The 22,677-nt window shown below is 32.3% G+C and overlaps 1 protein-coding gene across 1 annotated transcript in view; it reads left to right on the top strand.

The window, feature by feature from the left end:
* RPGRIP1L (RPGRIP1 like) overlaps positions 1 to 22,677 on the top strand; it is a 101,508-nt gene that overhangs the window by 18,340 nt on the left and 60,491 nt on the right. Inside the window, exons 7-15 of the mRNA XM_081275883.1 lie at positions 5,302 to 5,407; positions 7,268 to 7,414; positions 8,658 to 8,731; positions 14,210 to 14,349; positions 16,959 to 17,054; positions 19,503 to 19,609; positions 19,911 to 19,961; positions 20,682 to 20,861; positions 21,664 to 21,781. Of these exons, the coding sequence (XP_081132009.1) occupies positions 5,302 to 5,407; positions 7,268 to 7,414; positions 8,658 to 8,731; positions 14,210 to 14,349; positions 16,959 to 17,054; positions 19,503 to 19,609; positions 19,911 to 19,961; positions 20,682 to 20,861; positions 21,664 to 21,781 (1,019 nt within the window). The remainder of the gene's footprint in view (positions 1 to 5,301; positions 5,408 to 7,267; positions 7,415 to 8,657; positions 8,732 to 14,209; positions 14,350 to 16,958; positions 17,055 to 19,502; positions 19,610 to 19,910; positions 19,962 to 20,681; positions 20,862 to 21,663; positions 21,782 to 22,677) is intronic.

The raw sequence follows: 22,677 nt of genomic DNA, 5'->3' as shown, positions 1-22,677 counted from the left end.
TTTTCCCAATACTTTATACAAACCACAGAAATCGTCACAAGTAATCGTATCTAGTGTATAAACATAAATATAAGAGCATCTTAGAAGAAAGAAACAAGTTAAAAGAATGGGAAGAATTTAACCCTTAAAACTAGATTTGAGTGGTGGCTTCATAACTTAAGGACTCTGGCCAAATTTTACTTCTCTGAGCATCAGTTAACTACCCAAACTATAAAATGAATAGATTGAAATGGGTGAATGGTTCCCTACTCTGTAATTAACAGTCATTATCTCCTTAGGGAACTTGTGCTTTTGAACCATTTTGCCTACTCAGTAATCTGTATTTCTTAATTTAATCATTATTTACATTTGGTATTCATCAAAGACCTATATCAAATCAATTATTCCTTCTGATAATTGTGAAACAGCCTATGTTAGTGCCCAGGACTGGCATGATCGTATCAAAAACTAAAAACAATACAAAAGCTTTAGTTCACTTTTGTAATTTAATTGCCAGCAAATCTACACTTCCCATTGAGGTTTATGGACTATTGACTAAAGTCCCAGATTCCCCTTCCTATTACTGTAAAATCTATAGTTAAAAATTCATTAGACGTAATCCTAAACATGGTTCTTTTAAGAAGATGAGCCAGGATTTGGGTTACTCCTGTCCCCAACCAGCCCCATCTTTCTTCATGTGAATGTGATTATATGCATATAGAGAGCTCTACTACTGTGCCTCCATTTCCAGTGGTGGTGAAAATAAGAAAGTTCTGATTTGTACTTTGACCCAACATCACGGGAAGTTGTGATACAGAGGCAAATAAACATACACAAATTTTTTTCCTCAGTGAAATGTTTTTCCGCCTCCCCCACCCACCATAGTACTAGGAATTGAATCCAGAGATGCTCTGCCACTGAGCTACATCCCTACCCCTTTTTATTTTGAGATAGGGTCTCACTAAGTTGCCCAAGCTGGCCCCACACTTGGGATGCTCCTACTTCAGCTTCCACACACCTTTGCAACCGGATTCGCCTTAAATCAGAGATCCTTGTTTTCCCCCATGATCTCAAGTAGCAGTTCTGAGCAAAACCATTACCTTTCAAAGAGACTTTTCCTTGGCTATTTTAGTGAATCTTATTCATTCCATTTAGTAGCATTCTTTGTAGTTTAATTCAAAAGTGGTACCCTACACAATAATTGTTACCTGTATATCTCTAATAAGAACTATGAATGGCCTACATTTCTTTCATCAGGAGTCTGATTTGTTTTAAAAAGGAAAAAAAAAAGGAAACTATTTTTTTTCAACCCTAAGGTTGTTTTCAGTTTTATTCCCCAGATTTGGTCAGCCTAAAACAATTACTCAAAAAGATCCTCTGTGGGCTGGGGCTGGGGCTCAGTGGTAGTACACTTGCCTGGCATATGTGAGGCACTGGGTTCAATTCTTGGTACCACATATAAATAAATAAAATAAAAGTCTATCAACAACTTAAAACTTTTTTTAAAAAAGATCCTCTGCATTCTACCTCAAAATATTTGACGTAATTAGTTCTCAGAATCTCATAGCCAAGCCTCTGTGTTGTAGAGCTTTCTCTTCTAAATGGTGTTAAATGCTATAACATTTTAGTCTCAAAAAAAAAAAAAAAAAGAAGAAGACCTTTTTTTAGGTTTCAAAACCCTTACTGTAGCAAAGAATGAAATGTTCATGGGGGTGGAGGAGGGGAGTTGAGTGCCTGGGGAATGAAATATATGAAACTTTCACTGGAACAAAGATTTTTGCTTCTTAAGCTTTCATATTAGACTATACATTACATAGCTCTACTGAAAGTTGTTCCTTCTCCAGTGTATCTGAGGTTTTAAGTTTCTGGATTTATTATGGCACCCAGTAGCAAAGCTGGAGTCAAGTGTTTTTAAGGCTTCCATTAGAAATTCCTTTTTCAGAGTTTATTGCTTGACTGTTTCAAATTATATGAGAGAAACTTGGCACACAGGTTGTTGAGCTGGATTACTTTTTTCAACATAAAATCTAATTTATTTCAGTTTGTTTTTAATCTAGAGATGGGCCAACAACTTTTCTCATAGTTTTCAAAGATTTGATCATAATTCTAAATCATATGACCATAAAACTGAAAAAGGAAAAGAAGGAAAAGAAACGGCATTTTCCAACTTAATTGTTTCTTTTTTTTTTCAAAATCCTTGTTGAAAAATGTGAGAAATTTATTTTTACAAAGCACTTAATTAATGTGCTTGGTATCTGTTTGCAAATCATTTCACCATGTGTAATGTAGCATGTACAAATTGGAGCATGACTGTCAGAGTTCATCTGAATGTTTTTACCACGTATTGTTCTCTCTGTTAGAATGTCATCATTTGGGAAATTTGGTGTTCCTATCATAGTGGATGGAAGAGAGCAGAAAGATACTATGTGGAGGTCATATAAAATATTTTAATAGAACATTAGACTACATTTTGACATATTCACAAAAGCATGGAATATAATTTGCTCTAATTCAGTCCCCAGCACTTCCCCTCTGCTCTCCTCCCTCTCCTCTCCTTATCTTTCAGCAGTTTATTCACAGTTTTGTTTTTTTTTTGTTCTGTTTTGTTTTATTAGCATCTGTGTATATACTTGATGTTGGGATTCTCTGTCCTGTATTCTGGCTCTTGAAATTAGCCTGGCTTCTCTTTAAATGAGACCAACCTGAGGTCTCGAGGTCACTTAGCACTAACTCTCTGGCTCCCTCTTGCCTCCAACATCCTTCTCACACTCCTTTTCATCTTAGTGACATCTGCCCTCTTTGTCAGCCATTTCTACCCTTATCCTTTTCCCATATTTAATCTATGTAAAAATGTTGAGTCAATGGTCAGGTTTCAGATTATTTCATTATATCTTTTCTTCCACCCGCCCCCCCCTTTTTTCTTTTGCATGGTAATATGGATCAAATCCAGGGTCTCATATGTACTAGGCAAGTACTCTTCCACTGAGCCACATCCCCAGCCCTTATTGTACTAACTTCTTCAAGACCACACCATATTCATCACACTGCTGGTTTTAACTCATATGTACTGTCTCTCTTTGACCCCACACTTTTTAGCTTAACAAGTTACCCTTCTCTTCATCTTATCTTTGAAAAGCATACAGTCTTAACAATAAATATTACATATTAAGCCCCTCAAACTGAAACTTAAAAATAATTATTATTAAAGACTTGAAAGTTCGCATTGTCCCAAAATAGTTATATTGTTTTTTTGAAGTCAAGCTGACTTCAAAATGCCATATTATAATTGTTGTATTCTATGTTTATGTTGCATTTATGTCTACTGTTGAACATTATTAGTATAAAATGTTTTGTTACTTTTCTTGCTAATATTTTGAAAAGTTTAAACCTGAAGGAGTTTATGGGAGAATTCAAGAAAGCTTTCCCCAATTGAATCACTGAAATTTTCTAGAATATGCTTATTCTTCTTTGTCTTACAAAGAAAATTCAAGATTAAAACCTGTTATTTCTATGACTCTTCGGCCTGAATGGATTATTGAGATTTCATTGCTGTTACTAACGTAAGCAGTAGTCATTTTTCAAACATTTGATTCTTCTTGAAAATATTATTTTAAAACAAAATGTCAGAGACCTTGCCTAGCATATGCAAGGCCCTGGATTTAATCCCTAGCACTGAAAAATAAAATAATTTAAAAAATAAATCAGAGACAACAGAAAATATAAGAAAACATTTAAAATTATTTGAATCATTTGAAATTATTTCTTTCCTTTCATATCAATAAATGTCACTCACCTTTAAGTGGTCAAACAATAAGTCTAGGGAAAAAACGGGTAAATTATATTTTATTTTCTAAATATGAGTGTGAATATTTGTACTTTATTTAAAATGTATTTTTCTCTTCATATTATATTTTTTAGTGAATAAAAGTAACATAGAAGGGAATAACAATGAGCATACTGTTGAATATGTGCTCAGAACTGCTAGATAACATGTTTAAGACACATAATTATTTTAACATTGTGTTAAGACTGTACCCTGGGCAAAATCCAGGTTCTTGGACTTGTTTATCTTCTGTGTGAGGACAACTAACTGTCCAATGCCAAAATACAATGAACTTTCAAATATCAAAGAGGAAAATTAAGTATTTCAAGTCCTCAGCTGGTTTACAGATGTGTGAGCTTTGTAGTCCATTTTCTGGTTCCAGTAGGGCATTGTGACAATTTTTCCAATATGTGTACAATAGATAAGTTTTGGAAGTAAAATTGCTTACTTTAGATACTGAAATCATTCTCTGAATTTGAAAAATTATATATTTTTCTTAAAGAATGAAATCTTAAAATCAAGCTTCACAATTTAAGACATGTTTTGAATGTAAAACATTAAATTAAGAAACCTTTTTCTGTCAGGAAAATCATGTCTTTTGAAAAAACAGGTATTCATTTAGATCTGTGATTAACCTTTAACAAGATCTTCCTCTTAAATTCTACTTTTGCTTTAATCTCAGTAGGAAAAATACAAAATAGTATTGCAGCATATAGGGTTTCTATATACCCTGTGGACATCAAATAATCTCTTACAGCTAAAGGCACATCTGCAACATATTTAAATGCCAGCTTTGGGCATTATTAGTATAAAATGCTAAGTCACTTTTTTTGGAAATATTTTTGCAAAGTTTAAACACCAAGAGGAAACTACAGTGAATGGTAATCTTATGATACTATTTGCTTTGAGGGAGTGGTAGGAAGACGAATGGCCGTATTGCATATTTTTCATTTAGGGAAAGGGAGCATGATAGCCCTACAATAAATGCAAAGTTTGGTGTAGAACCATTGCTGTGCTAAAAGCTAATGTACTTCCATACCATCTTTCAGGACACTCTAAAATGATTTAAAGTCCATGTTATCAATTTTTTTAATATTTTATTTTACTTGTGGTTGGACACAGTACCTTTATTTTATTTTTATGTGGTGTGGAGGATTGAACCCAGTGCCCCGAACGTGCTATCACTGAGCCACAACCCCAGCCCCAAATATTATCAATTTTTATAAAGGTGACATTGTCATAAATTTTGAGGATTCCTTCAAACTTAAGAGTTTGTTTATGCAAGTTCAAGAATGATTATTGGTGGCTTTTAAGTAATAAATTTGTCTTTTATTTGTAATAATCTAAAAGTTTCAGTAACTGATATGTAAGAGTATAAATATTTTCCAAGTAACATTAATTGAAAATATGTGATTCCACCTTACTTTTTCTCCTATTGACTTGTTTTTTATTTTATTTTATTTTTTTTTTACTTCTTTTTCTTAAACACAATTTTGAAGGTCAAATATTCGGGACAATGTAGAAATGATTAAGCTTCATAAACAACTAGTGGAGAAAAGCAATGCGCTTTCAGTAATGGAAGGAAAGTTTCTTCAGCTTCAAGAGGTACTGTGAAAATTTACCTTATTATTATGTATAGATGCAAAGTGTTCAAAAAATAGTGTTCAAGTTGCATTTTTTAAAAGTAAAATGGTCATAATAAAAAAGTGATTTTTACAAATCATTCTTTTTTATTCTCAAATGTGTATAATTCCTGTTCATATATTTTTTTGTTATTTGTAACTTAATTAATAAATAAATAACTTCCTAGATTATTATAAATATTATGTCATCTTAAAATAGTAAACACATTTGTCATAAATTATCTTATGCCATGAATATTTATTTTTAACTCCATGCGATTTAGGCCCATAGCACTGAAGCTACCATTATATTTGTATATAATTCTAAACATTTATGAAATATATAGACCAGAAATATGAATACATCAGTCACCATGTTCTATTAAATGCTTCTTTGATGTGGGTTTGATTTGGTTTGGTTTGGTTGATCATAAACATTATCAGAAGATAGTCAAGTACCCATAATGTCAGCAATCAATGTTTTTATTTTAAACCTCAACAGTTCAGTGTGACAGTTCCTAGGATTCTTCATCCCCATTGTTGTTTTAACAGTGAGTATGGCCCCACAGGAATGTGGCATGAGAGAGCTCCTATCTATTGGCACTGCATAATTAGCTTGGGTTCTGGAAATAATGAACTCCAAAACATTCCAGATGAGCAGAATTTATATTAAGCAGTACTTTCTTTGAAGTACTGAAACAAGGAAAGCAGTAAATTGATGCAAAGCATAGGGTCATCTGAAGCCTAAATTCAACTATTGAATTAAATAGATAAATATTTCTCAACCATACTCAGTAGTGTCTTCCATCCCGCAGGAACCTCCTGAAATTCCAAGAATAATCACCTTTTATATAAATGTGTGAGTTTATAAGACATACTAATTAGAGAGCAAGAATGACAGTGCTGTCTGCAGATATACAGAAGGGGAAAATGAAAAATACATGTGTTCAAAAGCAGTTTTTAAAGTGGGGAATTACAAAAGGACTTGAAAATGATTTTATTTTCTCTTATCATTTTGACTGTTTTGATTTCTATTTAACAGTGACCCCAGGTATTTGTTTATATACCAATAATAACAGGTATCTGCTATGATACATGTATCTCTTTTGGGTAATTGATATAGAGGAGATTTGAGTGGTTAAGTACAACTGCTTCAATGTAGAAAGTGCAGAAGTTGTTGGCTAAAGATGGTATTGCCTAATGACATCAAGATAATAAATCTGAAGTAGCTCAGTAACCATGTTTCTTTTAAATGAACTAAAAAAAAAAATCAGTAGTATGAAAAGACTCTTTTTATAAAAGAAGTGACATTTAAGTATACATAACTGAATATAAATCATGTTCATAAATAGAACATTTTTTAAAAAATTAAGAAGAGTTGAACTATTTTACAGAACTGAAAATTTTAATTTATTTTGTTATAATTAAAAGCTATCTATCCAAGGTTGTTTATGTAGTGTGGTGGCACATCCTTTCCTTTGAATATCAATGGTCAGCATTTTTGACCTCTGTAACTATAATAAAAAGAAAAAACATTTTATTTGCTAAAAACAATTTACTTATTGGTCATTCTCAACAACTGAAAAACTAGGAGCAAATAAAGGACAGGAACAATTATGTATTATGTGCCTCTATGCTAAGATAACCCTTTATTTTCTTCCTCACGTCACACTTAGGTTAAGAGCATCTTCTATGGGTAAGTAGCTCACATACATTGTTTATGATGTAAAGAATAAATTATATAATGTGAACTTCAAGAGTAAATTCACTTATAGAATTGTAATCAGTTATTTAAAGCATAATCCAAAAATAATGTTTAAAAATTATTCTTTTTGTTTTTTAGAAGCAAAAAACTCTCAGGATCAGCCATGATGCCTTGATGGCAAATGGAGATGAGCTAAATATGCAACTCAAAGAGCAGCGTTTAAAATGCTGCAGTCTTGAGAAACAATTACATTCCATGACATTTTCTGAAAGAAGAATAGAAGAGGTAAACTTCCAAAGAGTTTAGCCATATGTTGCTTTTAAACTTCTCTGTAGTTGGTTTGAAAATGTAAAATAGAAACATCCCAAAGATTTTTTTTTTTTAATTTTTAGATTGTAAACAACACGGGTGGTGTTTTGAACACAGCAAAATACAATATATGAGTGGCAAATCAGTGTTTAACAATACTTGCAAATGTGCTTAGATCCACTGTTTTCCAAAAGGATTAAAGATCCTTGAGTAAAATGAAAACACGGCAAATTACCCATGGAACTTAATTTTCTCAACTGTGACATTAGTCATTTGAGATATCAAAACCAAACTGTAAGAATATATCTGAGGAGATGATATTATGTTCTACAAAATCAGCAATTCTGTGAAACTAATTTTTATTCTAGAAATTTGTTTGAAAACTTCTTTTTTTTTTTAATTGTTGATACTCTTGTCTCCCAACTAGCACCATCTTTTCCTGTACAGCTTGTTCCTAAGGAGAATGGAAATTAAATAAGATGCTTACGTTCTATTCTAAATTAGGAAGATTCTTTTACTATCTCTTCCTAGCCTCAAAGGAGAATGTTGACAATGGAGATAAATTTTAAGAGTGCTCTGATGCATGGGAAAAAGTAGTGACTACAAAATGCACTTATGAATAAAACTTGAAATACTAGAGGACAGAAACCCTCATTTTAGTGATAAAGATATAATTACTCCAAGGTTATTTCATTATTTTATTTATTTATTCATTTATTCATAAGGTATGCTACTGGCTATTTGTGAATTCTAGGTAACATGAGAATCTGTGTCTTCAGAGAATATAGTGATTGGTATAATTTGTTTGAACAGTAAACTTAAGTAAAAGTTAATTATTTTACTTTTTATGGGCCAATTGGAAATTAATACAAAATGAATATAATGATGGAATTCATCATGGTGGAAAGTAAAAAATATTCTGTTTCCCAGAACTTAACAGCAAGCTCTTAACACATTCTTTATTGAGTTCTGGAACATGTTGCCATAAAGCAGTGCATACGTTTTCTACCAAATTAAAGCAGGAATATTAATTTCATGTTTATTTAACAACTTGGAAAATACCAATGCTGGATGAAATGCAGACAGTATAAGTGGTAAAGTTAGCAGCTGCAATTTAGAAATCAAGAATGAAAGAAGACATCCTCCTCTCATATGGTTTTTTTACCCCAGTGTAGGTTTATATGATAATCCCCTAATGTGAATTTTCTTTTCATTTTAGCTGCAGGATAGAATAAATGATTTAGAAAAGGAACGGGAACTTTTAAAAGAAAACTATGATAAACTTTATAACAGGTAAATCATGATTCCATCTGTTCTTTTATTCCCTTTTATATCAAACATTTCTTGTCAGAATATCTAATATTGATCAACAACAGATAACAGGAAATACATTTACTTCATAAAAGAAAAATTAGCTTTTTAAGGCAATGGTTGTAAGTTTTTTAACCTGAGCAGTAGTCTTTTGGCCATTACTCAGAAAACCATATTGTTTTTGTTGCCAGTAACAACTGGTGTCATCTATTAAATACAAGCTATAGGCTAACAGACACTATGCTAAATACTTTACGTTCATTTTTGTAAATTCTTCATAACACCTTGGAATGTGCCCAGTTTGCAAACAACAAACATAAAATGAAATTAAGAAACTCTGAAGGTATTTCATAATCTTAAAGGTATGAAGAAATAGAGTTTGTGTTTGAACACAAGCCATTGGGCTCTCCAGGTTATTAGCTAAGAATGATTGTATTAGGTGAAAATAAAGGTGTTCACTTGAAATTATCTTTGTTCTTTAAAAAGAGAAACACACGCATCTTAGCTCAAGACATATTTTAAGGGGCTGCTTCAATGTTTGTTTTTAATTTGCTTCATAATTATGGTGTTTTAGAAATTAATCCCTTCTGGTAATGTTAGAAACAAAATTCTACTCCACAGCTAAGTTTGGCTAAATGATACTGATATCTCTGTGTGTATGTGCAATTTTTTAAATCATTTCAGTATATGATACTGATAAATGATAAATACAAGTTTACATGAAAACAGACATATCTTTAAATAGGTATGTTATAGCTGATATTCATACACTGAAACCTCTGAAAATAGCCATCTGAACTACAAATACATCTTTAAATATTTAACTGTTTTACATCTTATTAATCAAATTTACATTTTTTTAAATTATCATACCCAAAGAATGTAGAGATAGGCTTTTATTTTGATTTACTTTGAAGTTACCCAGATTAATGTTAAACATTATTCCAGTGATTTATATCATTTATGTGGTTTACCTATTAATGCTTACTATCTTTGTACAGTGGCTTAATATATTAAGGGTTATCAACAGTAAGACACCAGTTAAAATAATATTCAGGGCCCTCCAGGAAAGGTAAAGTAGCTAAAAATCTTTACATGGGATTTGCCTTGGCCTTTGGGATCACTTGGTCCCAGAGTTTTATTCTGATCCCTTTTTCATCAACCCTGATTAATTTTACCTAAAGAATTTGTTATGCATCCTGGTTTTTATTTCCATCTCTATAGAATAATATGTATATTTATATTGATGTATTATGTGTTTGAAAATTTCAAATGTCAAAATGCAGATTGCACATGGCAGAAAAATAATATCAACCCTGTGTTTTTAAAATGAGGGAAAAAAGACTCCAGAAAAATGAAAAGACTTCTGCAGAGTTACACAGCATTTCTGAGACTCTTGTATAAGATCGAAACCCAGTTCTTTTAACTCTGAACTTTAGGTGAAAATAAAAGTTTTTCCACCCTGTGCTTCTCTATATCTCTGATTTTAATGCCATTGGAAAATTGTTATGTGAGAGGGAAACATTCATAAAATAAAATAACTGTCAGACACTCAGAAATTTTTATTGATTTATATTTATCTTGAACATTTTGTAGTTTCAAATAATTTAACATGATCTAAATACAAGCAAATAAGTGCCATTTGGCCATTACTTCTAAATTTTCCACTTCTCCTCAATTTGAGAAGTTACTAAACATACTTTCTTGGAATAAAAAACATCAAACTTAGCTGGGAATAATGCAAAAATGGAATTTTGACAAGGCATATTTTTCTCATATTTACTTAATCACCATAAAATTTTATCTTTCCATATTAGAAGATGATCTAAGAGTGTAAATCTGGCTTTGAAGGGTTTTTTTCTTAATGTTTTATGCTTGAGTTACATTTTTTTCCTGTCACACTAAAAACAGACTTCATTATGCTGCTCACACTTGAATTTTATATGAGGTGTATGTAAGTAAATGTTTGTAATGAGTGTCAAAACATTTAATGTCAAAAAAATTAATGTCACTTTAACACAAAACCCAACAAGTACATGTAATAGTAAATAGAACTAGAAAATTCTCTTGATAGTATTTTTTAAAATTAGTTTTCAGAAGCATAGTTGGAAAAACTACAAAAATCAACATTGTCCTTAAGATTCTTTACAGCTCTTTTGTTTCATTGCACTGCTATTCATCATTGCCAACAGCTAATGTTCGTCAAAAACTACATATACTCCTTGTTTGCTTAGTCATAATGATAGCATGTTTTAAAGAGGAAAGCATTTGTTTGTTATTCAAAATTGGCTAGTATTCAGGAGAAAAATATGATTTGCACATTGCATTCTCATCTTCCTTTCTCAAATGAAATTTTGAATGTGTTTATTACTTGACATATGACATAGTAGAGGATCATGTGGTAAGATAAAACCCTCATGTTAGTATTCAGTATGAGTCTGTCTTAATATGCTAAAACATTTTTTATATGAAGCCAAGAAATAAGAACTTTAAGAAATGTTCAATTTAAAAGTTCAGAATAAATTTTTTTGCAATTAAATCTTTCTATTTGGTCCCAGAGAAACTCTATACTATAATATAGTAAAGCTGTGTTTCATTTTTGAAGTTAGTATAGTTTTGGGGCCATGTAACTAATGAATGCAGTGATCCTTCAACTAGAATGTGTACAAATAACCTGGAAAACATGAAAATGTAGTTTTCACCACATTTTCAGAGCCTCTACACACTCACACTCACACACACACACACACACACACACACACACACACCTCCCTAACCACCACCATCCAATTCCAGCAGTCAGTATGAGGTTAGATCCAGAAAAATCTGAAGATGGTTTTAAGGCACTAACTCTTTGGGAGACACTAACCTAATGCCTATTTTTAAAGTGTGTTCATCAGTGTTTAAAAGATGATAGTAACCTTTTTCAGAACAGGGTAGATAAAGTTTTTCTGTTGTAATTGTCATCTACTGTTCAGAATTTAAAAGATCACTGCTGATACCCATAGACTTTCTTTGTTCTGTTTCTGTAAAGTGAGCACCTGTCCCCTGCAGTTTTCCTACCTATGGATTTCTTTATGGATGATATAGTTTATTCTTACTCATTTTTCACATTAGGATGCCTTTGAACATTAGAATAAATGGAATTTTTTCTATCAGAAGAAAAGACCTGAGAATGGAGAGAAATTTTTTGGCTTTTATTTTGATCCTATCGTGTTTCTGATCAAGAGTGTATATTCACAGTATTCTGAAGCCCGTGATTACCAATGGAAATGCCAGTGACCACAGGCACCAGGGGCACTCCACTGCAGACTGACATTTTATCACTTTGTAACATAATGTAACAGTGAAATGGGTACAAATGCTAACTAACATCCTCCCTTAGTTGTCACTATTGGCAATATACAAAAACATTTTCATGAATAAAAGTTTCCCAAAGACTGTTCTTATATGCAGATTTAATCATGTATACAGCTCTCACAAAGAAAATGGAGCCAGATGTGGCTCACCATTTATAGTTACACAGATGGCTCCAAGCATAGAGGAGTACAGTAAATTCAAAAGGAATTCCTCATGAAACTCCAGTGGAATGTAATCCTAAATTTAGAGGGAAGATAGCAGTGGACTAAATTCAGATTGACTTATGCTGATTTACGCTAGCATTTTGTGGGTTTGGAAAAACCAGGCTGCTAAATTGTTCTTAATTTAAACACATACAGCTTCTGATGTTTTTGCCAGATTAGCTGTTGGTAATCTTTTTGCTGGTAGTAATGCTATTGGAACACTACTGTTTCTAATTTTTGGCATCTGATATAATGTATAGTTGTGCCTGTTTCATCATGCTAATTTTTCACCAGGTGGTGCATGTTTTTAATAATACAAGACACACACATACACACATACATATAGGTACTACACACCCATACATATAGGTACTAACATTCATGCACATATATGTGTGTTTGGTATATATATAATTTGGCCAGATACAGAAATTATATTTGTTCTTTATTTTAAAATGAACTTGTAAAGGAATATTCTTTATTTATCTCTTAAAGTATATATTTTGTTTGGATCTCATTTGTGTCTATATAATCGTACCTTTGATAAAATTAACTTAAAATATTGTTATATCAGATTCATGCATTTTTTTAAGCTTCCATATGTGAGATGAGAGCATAGAAGAAACAGATGTCATATTTAGAGGAACTTTTAAAATTCCATTTGTTTTCAAGGTCATATCATTTTAACTGCAATAAAAAATATTCAAAATGTGAAATGAATACAAAATTTACTCTCTTGAAAGCTGTGCCTTCCAGAAGAGTATCCCTTTTGGAATAAAACCTCAAGACTTGCTGGAGTGGCATTAAGGGCAACTTGAAATAATACATTTCTTTTCTATTTACTTCATCATCAGTAGAAAACTAGATTTTTAAATGTTTATTTCATTTACTATGTTTAAAATAAGTAGAAGGGTCAAAGCTGCTGATGATTATTCAGTCATAACAAGCTTCACAGATAATGGCTTTATGATGAAATGCAAATTGAGATCAATTTTTCAAAAAACCTGGCTATCACCTAGGGAGCTTTATGAAAATATGAGTCCCTGAGTCTTGGGATCTTCATTTTTTAATCTAAGTGTTGGTACAGCTAGTCTAGCACCATTGTTTAGACCAGGATTCAGGAACCACTGCACACCTTCTGTGTGCCATTTAGTTACTTTTTATCTGTTTCTTCCTTCTGATATGCTAGGCCTTGATCATTAGCAGATTGTAATCATAATTAAAACTGCTATACTTTTATTGAGGAACAGTAGTTCTATCTTCAACATTCTTACTAGGACCAGGGCATTGGTTTTCATTCCAATCATGTGTTACAAGTACAGTTTTTTATTCTTAGCCTATTGCTTTTTGTTTTTTAGGACAAAACTACATTATCACTACTTCTTAATATCAGAATTACTGCCTGTGATTCAGTATGCTATCATTTGGTGGTCAGTATTTTGTTAAGATGTTATTATCCAAGACATTTTAAAAGTTTCACAGAATTAAAGATCAGGTGGAAAGTCCATTTTTCTCTGTATTAAGAGGGTTTGTAAGTGGGAGAGTATGGTTTTGTTCGTTGTCAATTGCTGAGGTTTGGAATTGTGGATTCCTCTGGAGTATGTACAGTATCTGAATTCCTTTACTAGTCCCACAAAAGCTGCACACTGCCAACTTTTCTGACTTTAGAGCTCTAAATTAAGGCCAGTTCCTTTACTCATCCCACAAACTCTTTCATGTTCCCTAACCGCAGCCTGAGAAAGGCGCCTTGGTTTCAACAGCAGCAGACCAGCATATGTTTACTTAATTCCTAAGACATGATGACAGTGGTCTCTGTGCCACTAAAAGCTTTTCTCTTTATTATTTTCGGTTGAAGCTGATTTCCAAGCTTTCCTTGCATGTCACGTGTGTTTTGCAGTGCCTTCAGTGCTGCCCATGAAGAGCAATGGAAGTTAAAGGAACAGCAGTTGAAAGTACAGATTGCTCAGCTCGAGACTGCCTTAAAATCTGATTTAACAGACAAAACTGAAATCCTTGACAGATTAAAAACTGAAAGAGGTACATATAAAAAACTACTGACATACTCATTTCAGACATCTAATGTTTATTCATCCAGTCGATCAATAACTTCTTGTGGTGTCAACTGTTTGCCAGTCGCCTTGATATGTACTAGAGATGCAGCCTGTATTAACAACCGTCTACTTTTGTAAATTTATTTGTTGCTCAAAATTTCCCTTACTTAGGCTAGCATATTTGCTCAAGAAATTGTTTTTTCTCAGAATTACTTTTATTCAGGTTGACTTTAATTGTTTAATTTTCCTAAATTCTGAGGCCTTCCCCCCTCCTCCTCTCGTAATAAGGATTGAACTCAGGGGCTCTTTACCACTGAACTACATCTACAGCCCTTTTTATTTTATTTTGTCTTATTTTTAAGACAGGGTCTGTCTCACTGAATTGCTGAGGCTGACCTCAAACTTGGGATCTTCCTGCCTTAGCCTTCTGAGTTGCTGGGATCACAAGGACCATTCTCTGAGGCCAGCCTGAGCCTTTCTTCAACAGTCAACAAGTATTTATTGAGCACCAGTATACACTAGGTACTCTTCCAAGTTCTGAGGATTCAGCAGTTAATAAATCATAGTTCTTGCCCTCATGAAACTTAAATTTAAGAGGTAGAAACTGACAATAATTATATGAATTTGTAATATGTCAGTTGGTATCAAATATAATGGGAGGAAAAACAAAATGGTGTAAGATGACAGAGTGGCAGAAGTAGTTGTTTGCTGGTTTGGGTAGGTTGAACAGAAAAATCTCTCTGGTAATGAGACATCTTATTCTGTTCTGTGCCAGTAAATTTAAATACCAGGAAGCTTTATCAAAATGTCCCTGCCAAAATAATTACCATTAATAGGTTTGATGTTATAAGGTACAAATCTTACCTTTCTTGTCTCATATAAGTAATGTAATTATAATTAAAGAAGACATCTGAATTACACACACACACACACACACACACACACACACTCAGATAGTACATGCAAATGCACCATTGGGGAACTGAATTATTTGATTCAAGTGATGTAATCTGTTTGCTCATCTACTAGACAAACCAAGTAGTATGATAATAAGGTTGCTTCCTTGGAACATTTGCAATTCAGTTGCATGAGAATGTTTAAAAGCTTAATATAAACTCAGTAAAAAAATATTATATTTGTAGTTAGTACTCTCATATTGATTTAGATCACAATGCCATTATCTTATTGACTAAAAGGAATATTATTTTTCACATTTTTATATGTATAAAACTGGAATACATCTTATAAGTGATAGCATTTTAAAATTGTAATCAGACTTTTTTCACGTTTTAATAAATCTTATAATCAATAGGGTCTGAATTCTATTAAAACAACAGCAGTCAATATTTATTCACCAAGTGATTAAATCAGTTGATAGATTTCTGTGTGAAATTTTCTGGGAGATTGTAAGTAGAATAAAATGGCAGCATTATCTTCTGACCTGGTGAAGAAAGTTTTGATGTCAAAGATACATGGTTCCTGGTTTTAATGTGCAGTGTCAGATACTTAACAGTGTTTTGTCTTAGCAGTTGCTCAATAAATTCTTGTTCACTGAAGGAAGAGGAAGTGCTCTATACTCCCTGTCACTTTTCCAAAAACAGATAAATTGCTCTTTCTTAAATGAAAGATAAATGAAATAAACCTTTTTTATTTCTATCCTTTTCTGTATTTCCTTAGATATCAAAACTATGTTGGTTTAGACATCTTAATTCATCTTTAGAAAGAAAGACTTCTAAAGGAAGTAAAATCTCAGTGTTTTTTTTAACATGTTTATTATTGTTAAATTAATTCTGAGAGTTCTTCTTAATTATTAAGTATTATAATTGCAAAGGTATTTTAATTCATTTAGTCCATTCTCATATTCATTCTCTCTCTCTCTCTCTCTCTCTCTCTCTCTCTCTCTCTCTCTCTCTCTAATTGGTTCTTATATCTCTGGGAGATTTTTTTGAATAATGAAAATAACTTAGGCACACTGTGAATTAAAGTCCAGAAAATAAAATCCAAAAAATCACCCAATTTCTTAGCCCTCAGGATAATCAGTGCTATATTTGATATATGTCTTTTCAGAGTTATTTCTATATGTGTATAGTTTTATAATGTGCTTTTGTATATAAAGTAAAATTGTTTCTTGACTATAAATTTAAATCACATTTATAATGACTATGATAGTTTTCCAGTGTGGATGTACCATAGCTCATTTAACAACCTTCTATTGATGAATATTTAAGGAACTTAATTTTTCAATAAGCAACATTTTTCTACACAAATCTTTATACTTTTATCCAATTATTATTTCCTAAAGGAAATTTTTAGAACTGTTATTTTCCAGTTATTTTTCTTTGACTAGTTCAAATTCACAAGTCTGAGGATTTAAGTTTTTGTTTCTTTGTAAACATATTATGATAAATTATAAGAAAAATGTTGCAGCCTTTAGCCATTTTTTTCCCAGGGAAATAGTAAATTTAAAAAATAAAATTTTCTATTTAAGAAAATATTTTAATATTGAGAAAGTTTTTTATTATGTTACAAATTTTGAAGTTGGTTAGCTTTACTTTGAGCTCTCCTCACTCCTCACACATTTACCTTTTCATGTAGCAAGTGTTCTTTGCCAGAAGATGTTTCCCTGGCTTCTTGTAGTCATTCATCTAAATGGCAAATTATTTTTAGAGAATACTCACCTCTTTATTCAAGGTACAAATTAGTTTCAGATTGTGCGAATATGCGGGGGAAGGATATGTAAATGCAGTTTGCATTTGGTTAATGCTTAAATTAACTGCATGTGTTTAAGGGCTTGCTTTTGAAAGTTCCTTTCTATCTTTAGCTGAAATGCATAATTCAGCATAATGCATATGGTTATATTGATCACAGCTGAAGATATTAGCACAAAGGAGCTCTGAAAATTGTTTAGTTGAATTGTTCTCTGCACTCTGCTTATTAATGGTGTGCTAGAAGAACATAAGTTTAAAAGAGTGAAATGTTATCTCATTTGAATAAAATGCTGTTTAGCTTAACCTGCTTTTTGTCAAATCATAAGGTAAGGAGGTTATTTTTCATCTTGTACAGAGTGCTTTGATTTTTCATATTATAATTCAGCAACTCTGTTTCCTCTTTGAACTGTAGGCGTTTCAGTACTTTTTAAAGATCCAAGAGTTATATCCTCAATAAACAGTTTAAGAAAGGAAAAATATAGTGTATAAGTCTACATAAATTCAGTAAACAAAAGGTTACTGGTACTCAGTAATGTCTCCTACTAAGTTATTTTCCTACTAATAATGCCCAGTTTTAAAAATATCAGTGAATGGAGACATAGTTGTTGAAACAGAAATGAGTAAAGGATGGAAACGTTTAAGTTTATTCATACCCATTAACATATCATTCTTAAGAACTCTGCTCTGAAAATTTAAAAGGATAGAAAAATTGAAGCATAGAAATAATGATCAAAATTCACACTGTGACTAGATTAAGGTGGATCAGCCGTGTTCTTTATACCATAGCTCATTTTTAGAACCCCTAAGTGTCTTATTTTGACCATAGAATAAAATTGTATTATCCTCAGTATTTTTGGTTTTACTTTTTACTTCTGACTGTATTTACTTTGGTTTTTTGTTTTTGTTTTTCTTAATCATTCTATCTAGTTGTTGTTTTAACCTAATCAACATATTCTACTCCTTAACCAAAAGAGTTAGTTTATCTCATAAGAACTCTTATTTATTATTAATCCTAATTTTCAGTTGAAATGTCAGGTGTTGGACCTTTATCTTCAAAATTTCCAAGTATCTTTCATATTTGGAAATTCTGCTAGTTTACTGTATAAAAGTAACTTATTCCATAGGATGACCTTTTAACCTTCTATTAATTCGATAAAAGTGCTTATTATATATTTGAGATTAAATTGTCTCTGCAACTCTTTGTATCTTAAGGTTGTGATTTTTTGTAACTTCTGAGACTGCCAGAAAATATTTAAAACATCCAAATTCAGTCCATTACTTCTTAACTGTGTAACTTAACATTTTTACTTATATGTAGTATTTATAGCTTGAGAACACAAAGCCTTATAAAAGGGAGAAACATATTTTTGTAGAAAATGCAGTCAGAATGCAAATGCATTCATGGAAAGAATTCTTGGCAAATGTGTTGATTTCTTTCTTTCTTTTTTTTCTTAAGGAAAGGAAACAAAAATGTACAACCTAAGTTGAGGACTTATGATAAACATAAATCATTGAGAGCAGAATGAAATTAGTGGAGACACTTTGGATGACATGGTTTAGAGTTAGTCCACAGAGAGTCAGCAAAGGAAGATAACTGCCTGGGTGAACTCTAGTGCAGAGTGCAGAGAAGCACGAAGCTCAAGTCTGCAGTGGATTTGTTGCTAGCTGTTGTGCTTTTTTAAAACAATGCTTAACATATTTAATGCAGAGTAAAAAAACAATAGTCTTTATGAATTCGCTCTATTGTGTAGCTCTACTTTACAATCTTGGGAATGAGTGCCTCGGCAAAAGTAACTTATATCCATCCCTTAACAATAGCTCTACATCCATGTCCTATTAATTAATAGCATGAACATAGTAAATAAAGAACACATACGAATCATTATTGAGTATCTTGCACTGGTTGAGAATCTGTTTCTCCTATTGGAACAGATTGGTTAGAAGTATGGTTGATTAAATTATGGATCCAGAGCTTATCAGAAAAATTGTCATAATACAAAAACTTCATGCTGAGTTGGGGAAAGAAAATTCAAAGGAGGATTAGAAAACTATAGACAAAACTTTTTTTTTTTATTTTTGCATGCCTTTCAGGACCCTTAATAAGTAAGTAAAAATTATAGATTTAGAAACATATATTCTTAGGCATTTTAAATAGAACTTGCCTTTGAAGTCCCAGAAGCCACAATTTCCTTATATTAATACTGTGAACTTAAGTTTTTGATAAGCAAGTGAATCATATGGTAGACACATGATAGTGTTCGTTTGTTCCTTATTCCCCTGCTGCCTTTGTTTAGGTGCTAGCTCAATTTTCTCTTTGACCTGAACAATACTAGATCAAGCTTAGGGCTTATCAGGAATTAAATTAATTTAAAATGTGTTCTTAGGTCTAATTCTCACTTACCTTTCTAATTGTGTTGACTTTATTTTTAAGACCAAAATGAAAAACTCATTCAAGAGAATAGAGGACTTCAGTTACAGTGTCTGGAACAAAAGCAACAACTCGATGAACTTAAAAACCACATGAAGTTTTTCAACCAGGTGAACTATTTCTTATTTAGGAAATAAACTCAAAAATCACATGTACATGTTTTAGCACAGAGAAAATACTATAATTTCAAAGCAAAAGATTATGAACATATGACTTGGTTTTTTAACTCATGGTATCAGGAAGCTTATATTCTATGAGGATATTCTCAATAATTGGATTGTCTCTGATACTTAGTTTATCAAGTCATGGTAACAGACACCTTATATTCCATTAGAAAAAAACTGAGTAGTTGGAATTTCTCTTAACTTTCCATTAATATTTCATTGTGAACTTTTACTTAATCTGTTGCAGGAGAGTGATATTAATGCTGATGAACTGAGTGAAGCTCTCCTGCTTATAAAGGTAACTTTCTGAACTACACCCTTGGAGTTTTATGGTACATAAAACTATTTCAATATACTGATGACCTCTATCTGTAACCCTTGCATTTGGAAAGTGAATTATTTTTGCATCTTCTGAAACTTAGTGCATTTTTCACACACACACAGGACGTGTAACTACTAAGACTCATGAAAGTGTTTAGATGACATTTAGTTGCAGCAAATGCATATTTCATAATGACATCAAAATTACAATAAAGTAAACATCAAAAACTCATGTTTAAAGCACTTCCTTTAATTATGCTAAACATTTTACTTTTGCGTGTCTCACAATAAAAAACTAATCAACAATTTTCTGCCCTAAGAGGCCTTGCTTTACACCCTGTTATCTCAAGTAAAATACTGAATTGTAAATATAACAAGAAAATATTTTCTAGTTCTGGGATACCCTGATACTCACAAGAAGACACAAAAATACACACTTACTTCCTTTTTAGATCATAGTGTACGTTTTAATTAAAGAGAAATAAATACATGATTTTTTTTATGTCATGAGGTAATAAACTGTTTTTTAATTTTTTTAATTGTTCCAAATATCTATGCAAATATGTTTTAGAACTGCTGTATTCCTAATGGAAAAAATTGAATACATGTTTTCAATGATTGTTTCATGCTTGATCTACGTTAATTCACACGGTCACATTTTAGAAATTCTTCAGTAATAAACATGTTTTTGTTTTAGGCTCAAAAAGAACATAAAAATGGAGACCTTTCATTTTTAGAGAAAGTAGACAGTAAAATTAATAAAGATCTGGAACGCTCCATGAGAGAGCTGCAAGCAACTCATGCAGAAACAGTGCAAGAACTTGAAAAGACAAGAAACATGCTAATCATGCAGCATAAAATTAACAAAGATTATCAGGTAATGTAGTACACTCTGTACTAAATCAAGAGGGTAGGTTTTCTATGCTGTTCTGATGATTTACTTTTCTTAAACATATGTGTTATCATGTATTCATCTATTATACCCTATTATCTATTGCCACCTCTTATTATATATTACCACATCCCTATAATTTAGTCTTGTGACTAGGTGGTTAGAAATAGTCTAAAAACAGGGGCTGGGTTGTGGCTCAGTGGTAGAGTGCTCACCTAGAATGCATGAGTTTGATCCTCAGCACCACATAAAAATAAAATAAAAGATTGTGTGTCCACCTAAAACTAAAATATAAAACATTAAAAAAAAAAAAAAAAAGAAATAGTCTAAAAACAAATAAGTCCCTGGTTTAGGGCAATTAATAGTAGCAGTGGACCACCTTATGTTTGTTTGTTTGTTTGTTTGTTTGTTTGTTTGTTTTCTTCTTTTATAAGACAGGGACTCAATAAGTTGCCCTCCCTAACCTCAAACTTGGGATCCTCCTGCCTCAGCCCTCCAAGTAGCCAGGATTACAGGCAAGCACCACCATGCCAGGCTTTATGTTAGCTTTTAATAAAACAGAAACTCATCTCCATTAAAAGGAATCCAGAGTTTTATTTACTTTACTTCTTATTTGTGAACATTGCCAAGTATAATTTTCTAAACTGTAAGCTATATGAGATCAGGAAACCATAGTTTATAGGACCTGGTATTCCCAGGATCTAGAAAATGCTTGAATCATAGGAACGTTGATAAATGAAAATGGAACTAATTATAGTATTGAAGTTTATGTGCTCTTGTATTTTAGATGGAAGTTGAGGCAGTGACCCATAAGATGGAAAGTTTGCAGCAAGATTATGAACTTAAAGTGGAACAATATGTTCATCTTCTTGATGTCAGGGCTGCACGCATCCAGAAACTAGAAGGTACCGTATACACAGTAACTAGAGGAATGGATCTTATAATGGCTGAAAATGTCATCCAAAACTTCACTCACAGTATCTTTTTGCTGTATTTTTCCAAATTCATAGCTATAATAATAAGTTACCAGAAAAGCTCTTTCATCTGATTCTTTTCTACTTAAGAAGTTTTAATAATTCCCTACTGCTTCATTGTTGCAGGCAAGATTTCAAAGTACTTCATAAAGTACCACAGACTCAAATTTAACACCACGTTTGTTATTTGCCTTCTAAGCAACTTACACTCCTCACCAAATAGGCTTTCTTCCTCTTAGGTTCGTTCATCTTGCTCAGTTCCAGCAACCTGCTTTTGTTCTTACAGTTTGTTCTGTCTAAACCTTCTTTCCACCTTGACCTCAACATAGACCCTTCTGTGCTTCAAAATCAAACTCAGTGCTCCCCCATGTCAGGAACCTGGCTCTGATTACTCCTAACCATCCCTCTACCTAATATGTCCTTGCAGTGATTTTCAAACTTTAGCAAGTATGAGAATCATCTGAGGAACCCATCTAAATTGTGGCTTATGGGGCCCCACCCCTAGTGATTTGGGGGCCCATGATTCTTTATGGTTAGAAATGACTGCAAGCTATTCAGATGCAGGTGTGAGGCTTCATATGGCTAGCACAGCACTTACCTCCGCAGTTTTCCCCTCAGGTACTCAGAAAATATATGTTTAGGAATATATAAGTGTTCCTCAGCTGTTAGAGTTTTGCATATTCACTGTAACCACCATATAAGTTCTACACTGATGAGTACTCAACTCTTTCATGTCCACTTAGTCATCTGTGCCAGCAGTAACTTTACCGTCTTAAACTTATTTATGATCACAGAGGCCTTTTTCTCACAATATATACTTTTTGATA

Source organism: Spermophilus citellus (genome assembly GCF_964194105.1).
Source record: "Spermophilus citellus genome assembly, chromosome: 18".
NCBI classification, from domain to species: domain Eukaryota; kingdom Metazoa; phylum Chordata; class Mammalia; order Rodentia; family Sciuridae; genus Spermophilus; species Spermophilus citellus.
Note: the sequence above shows the minus strand (reverse complement) of the source record. Positions and strands in the feature narration are given on the sequence as shown.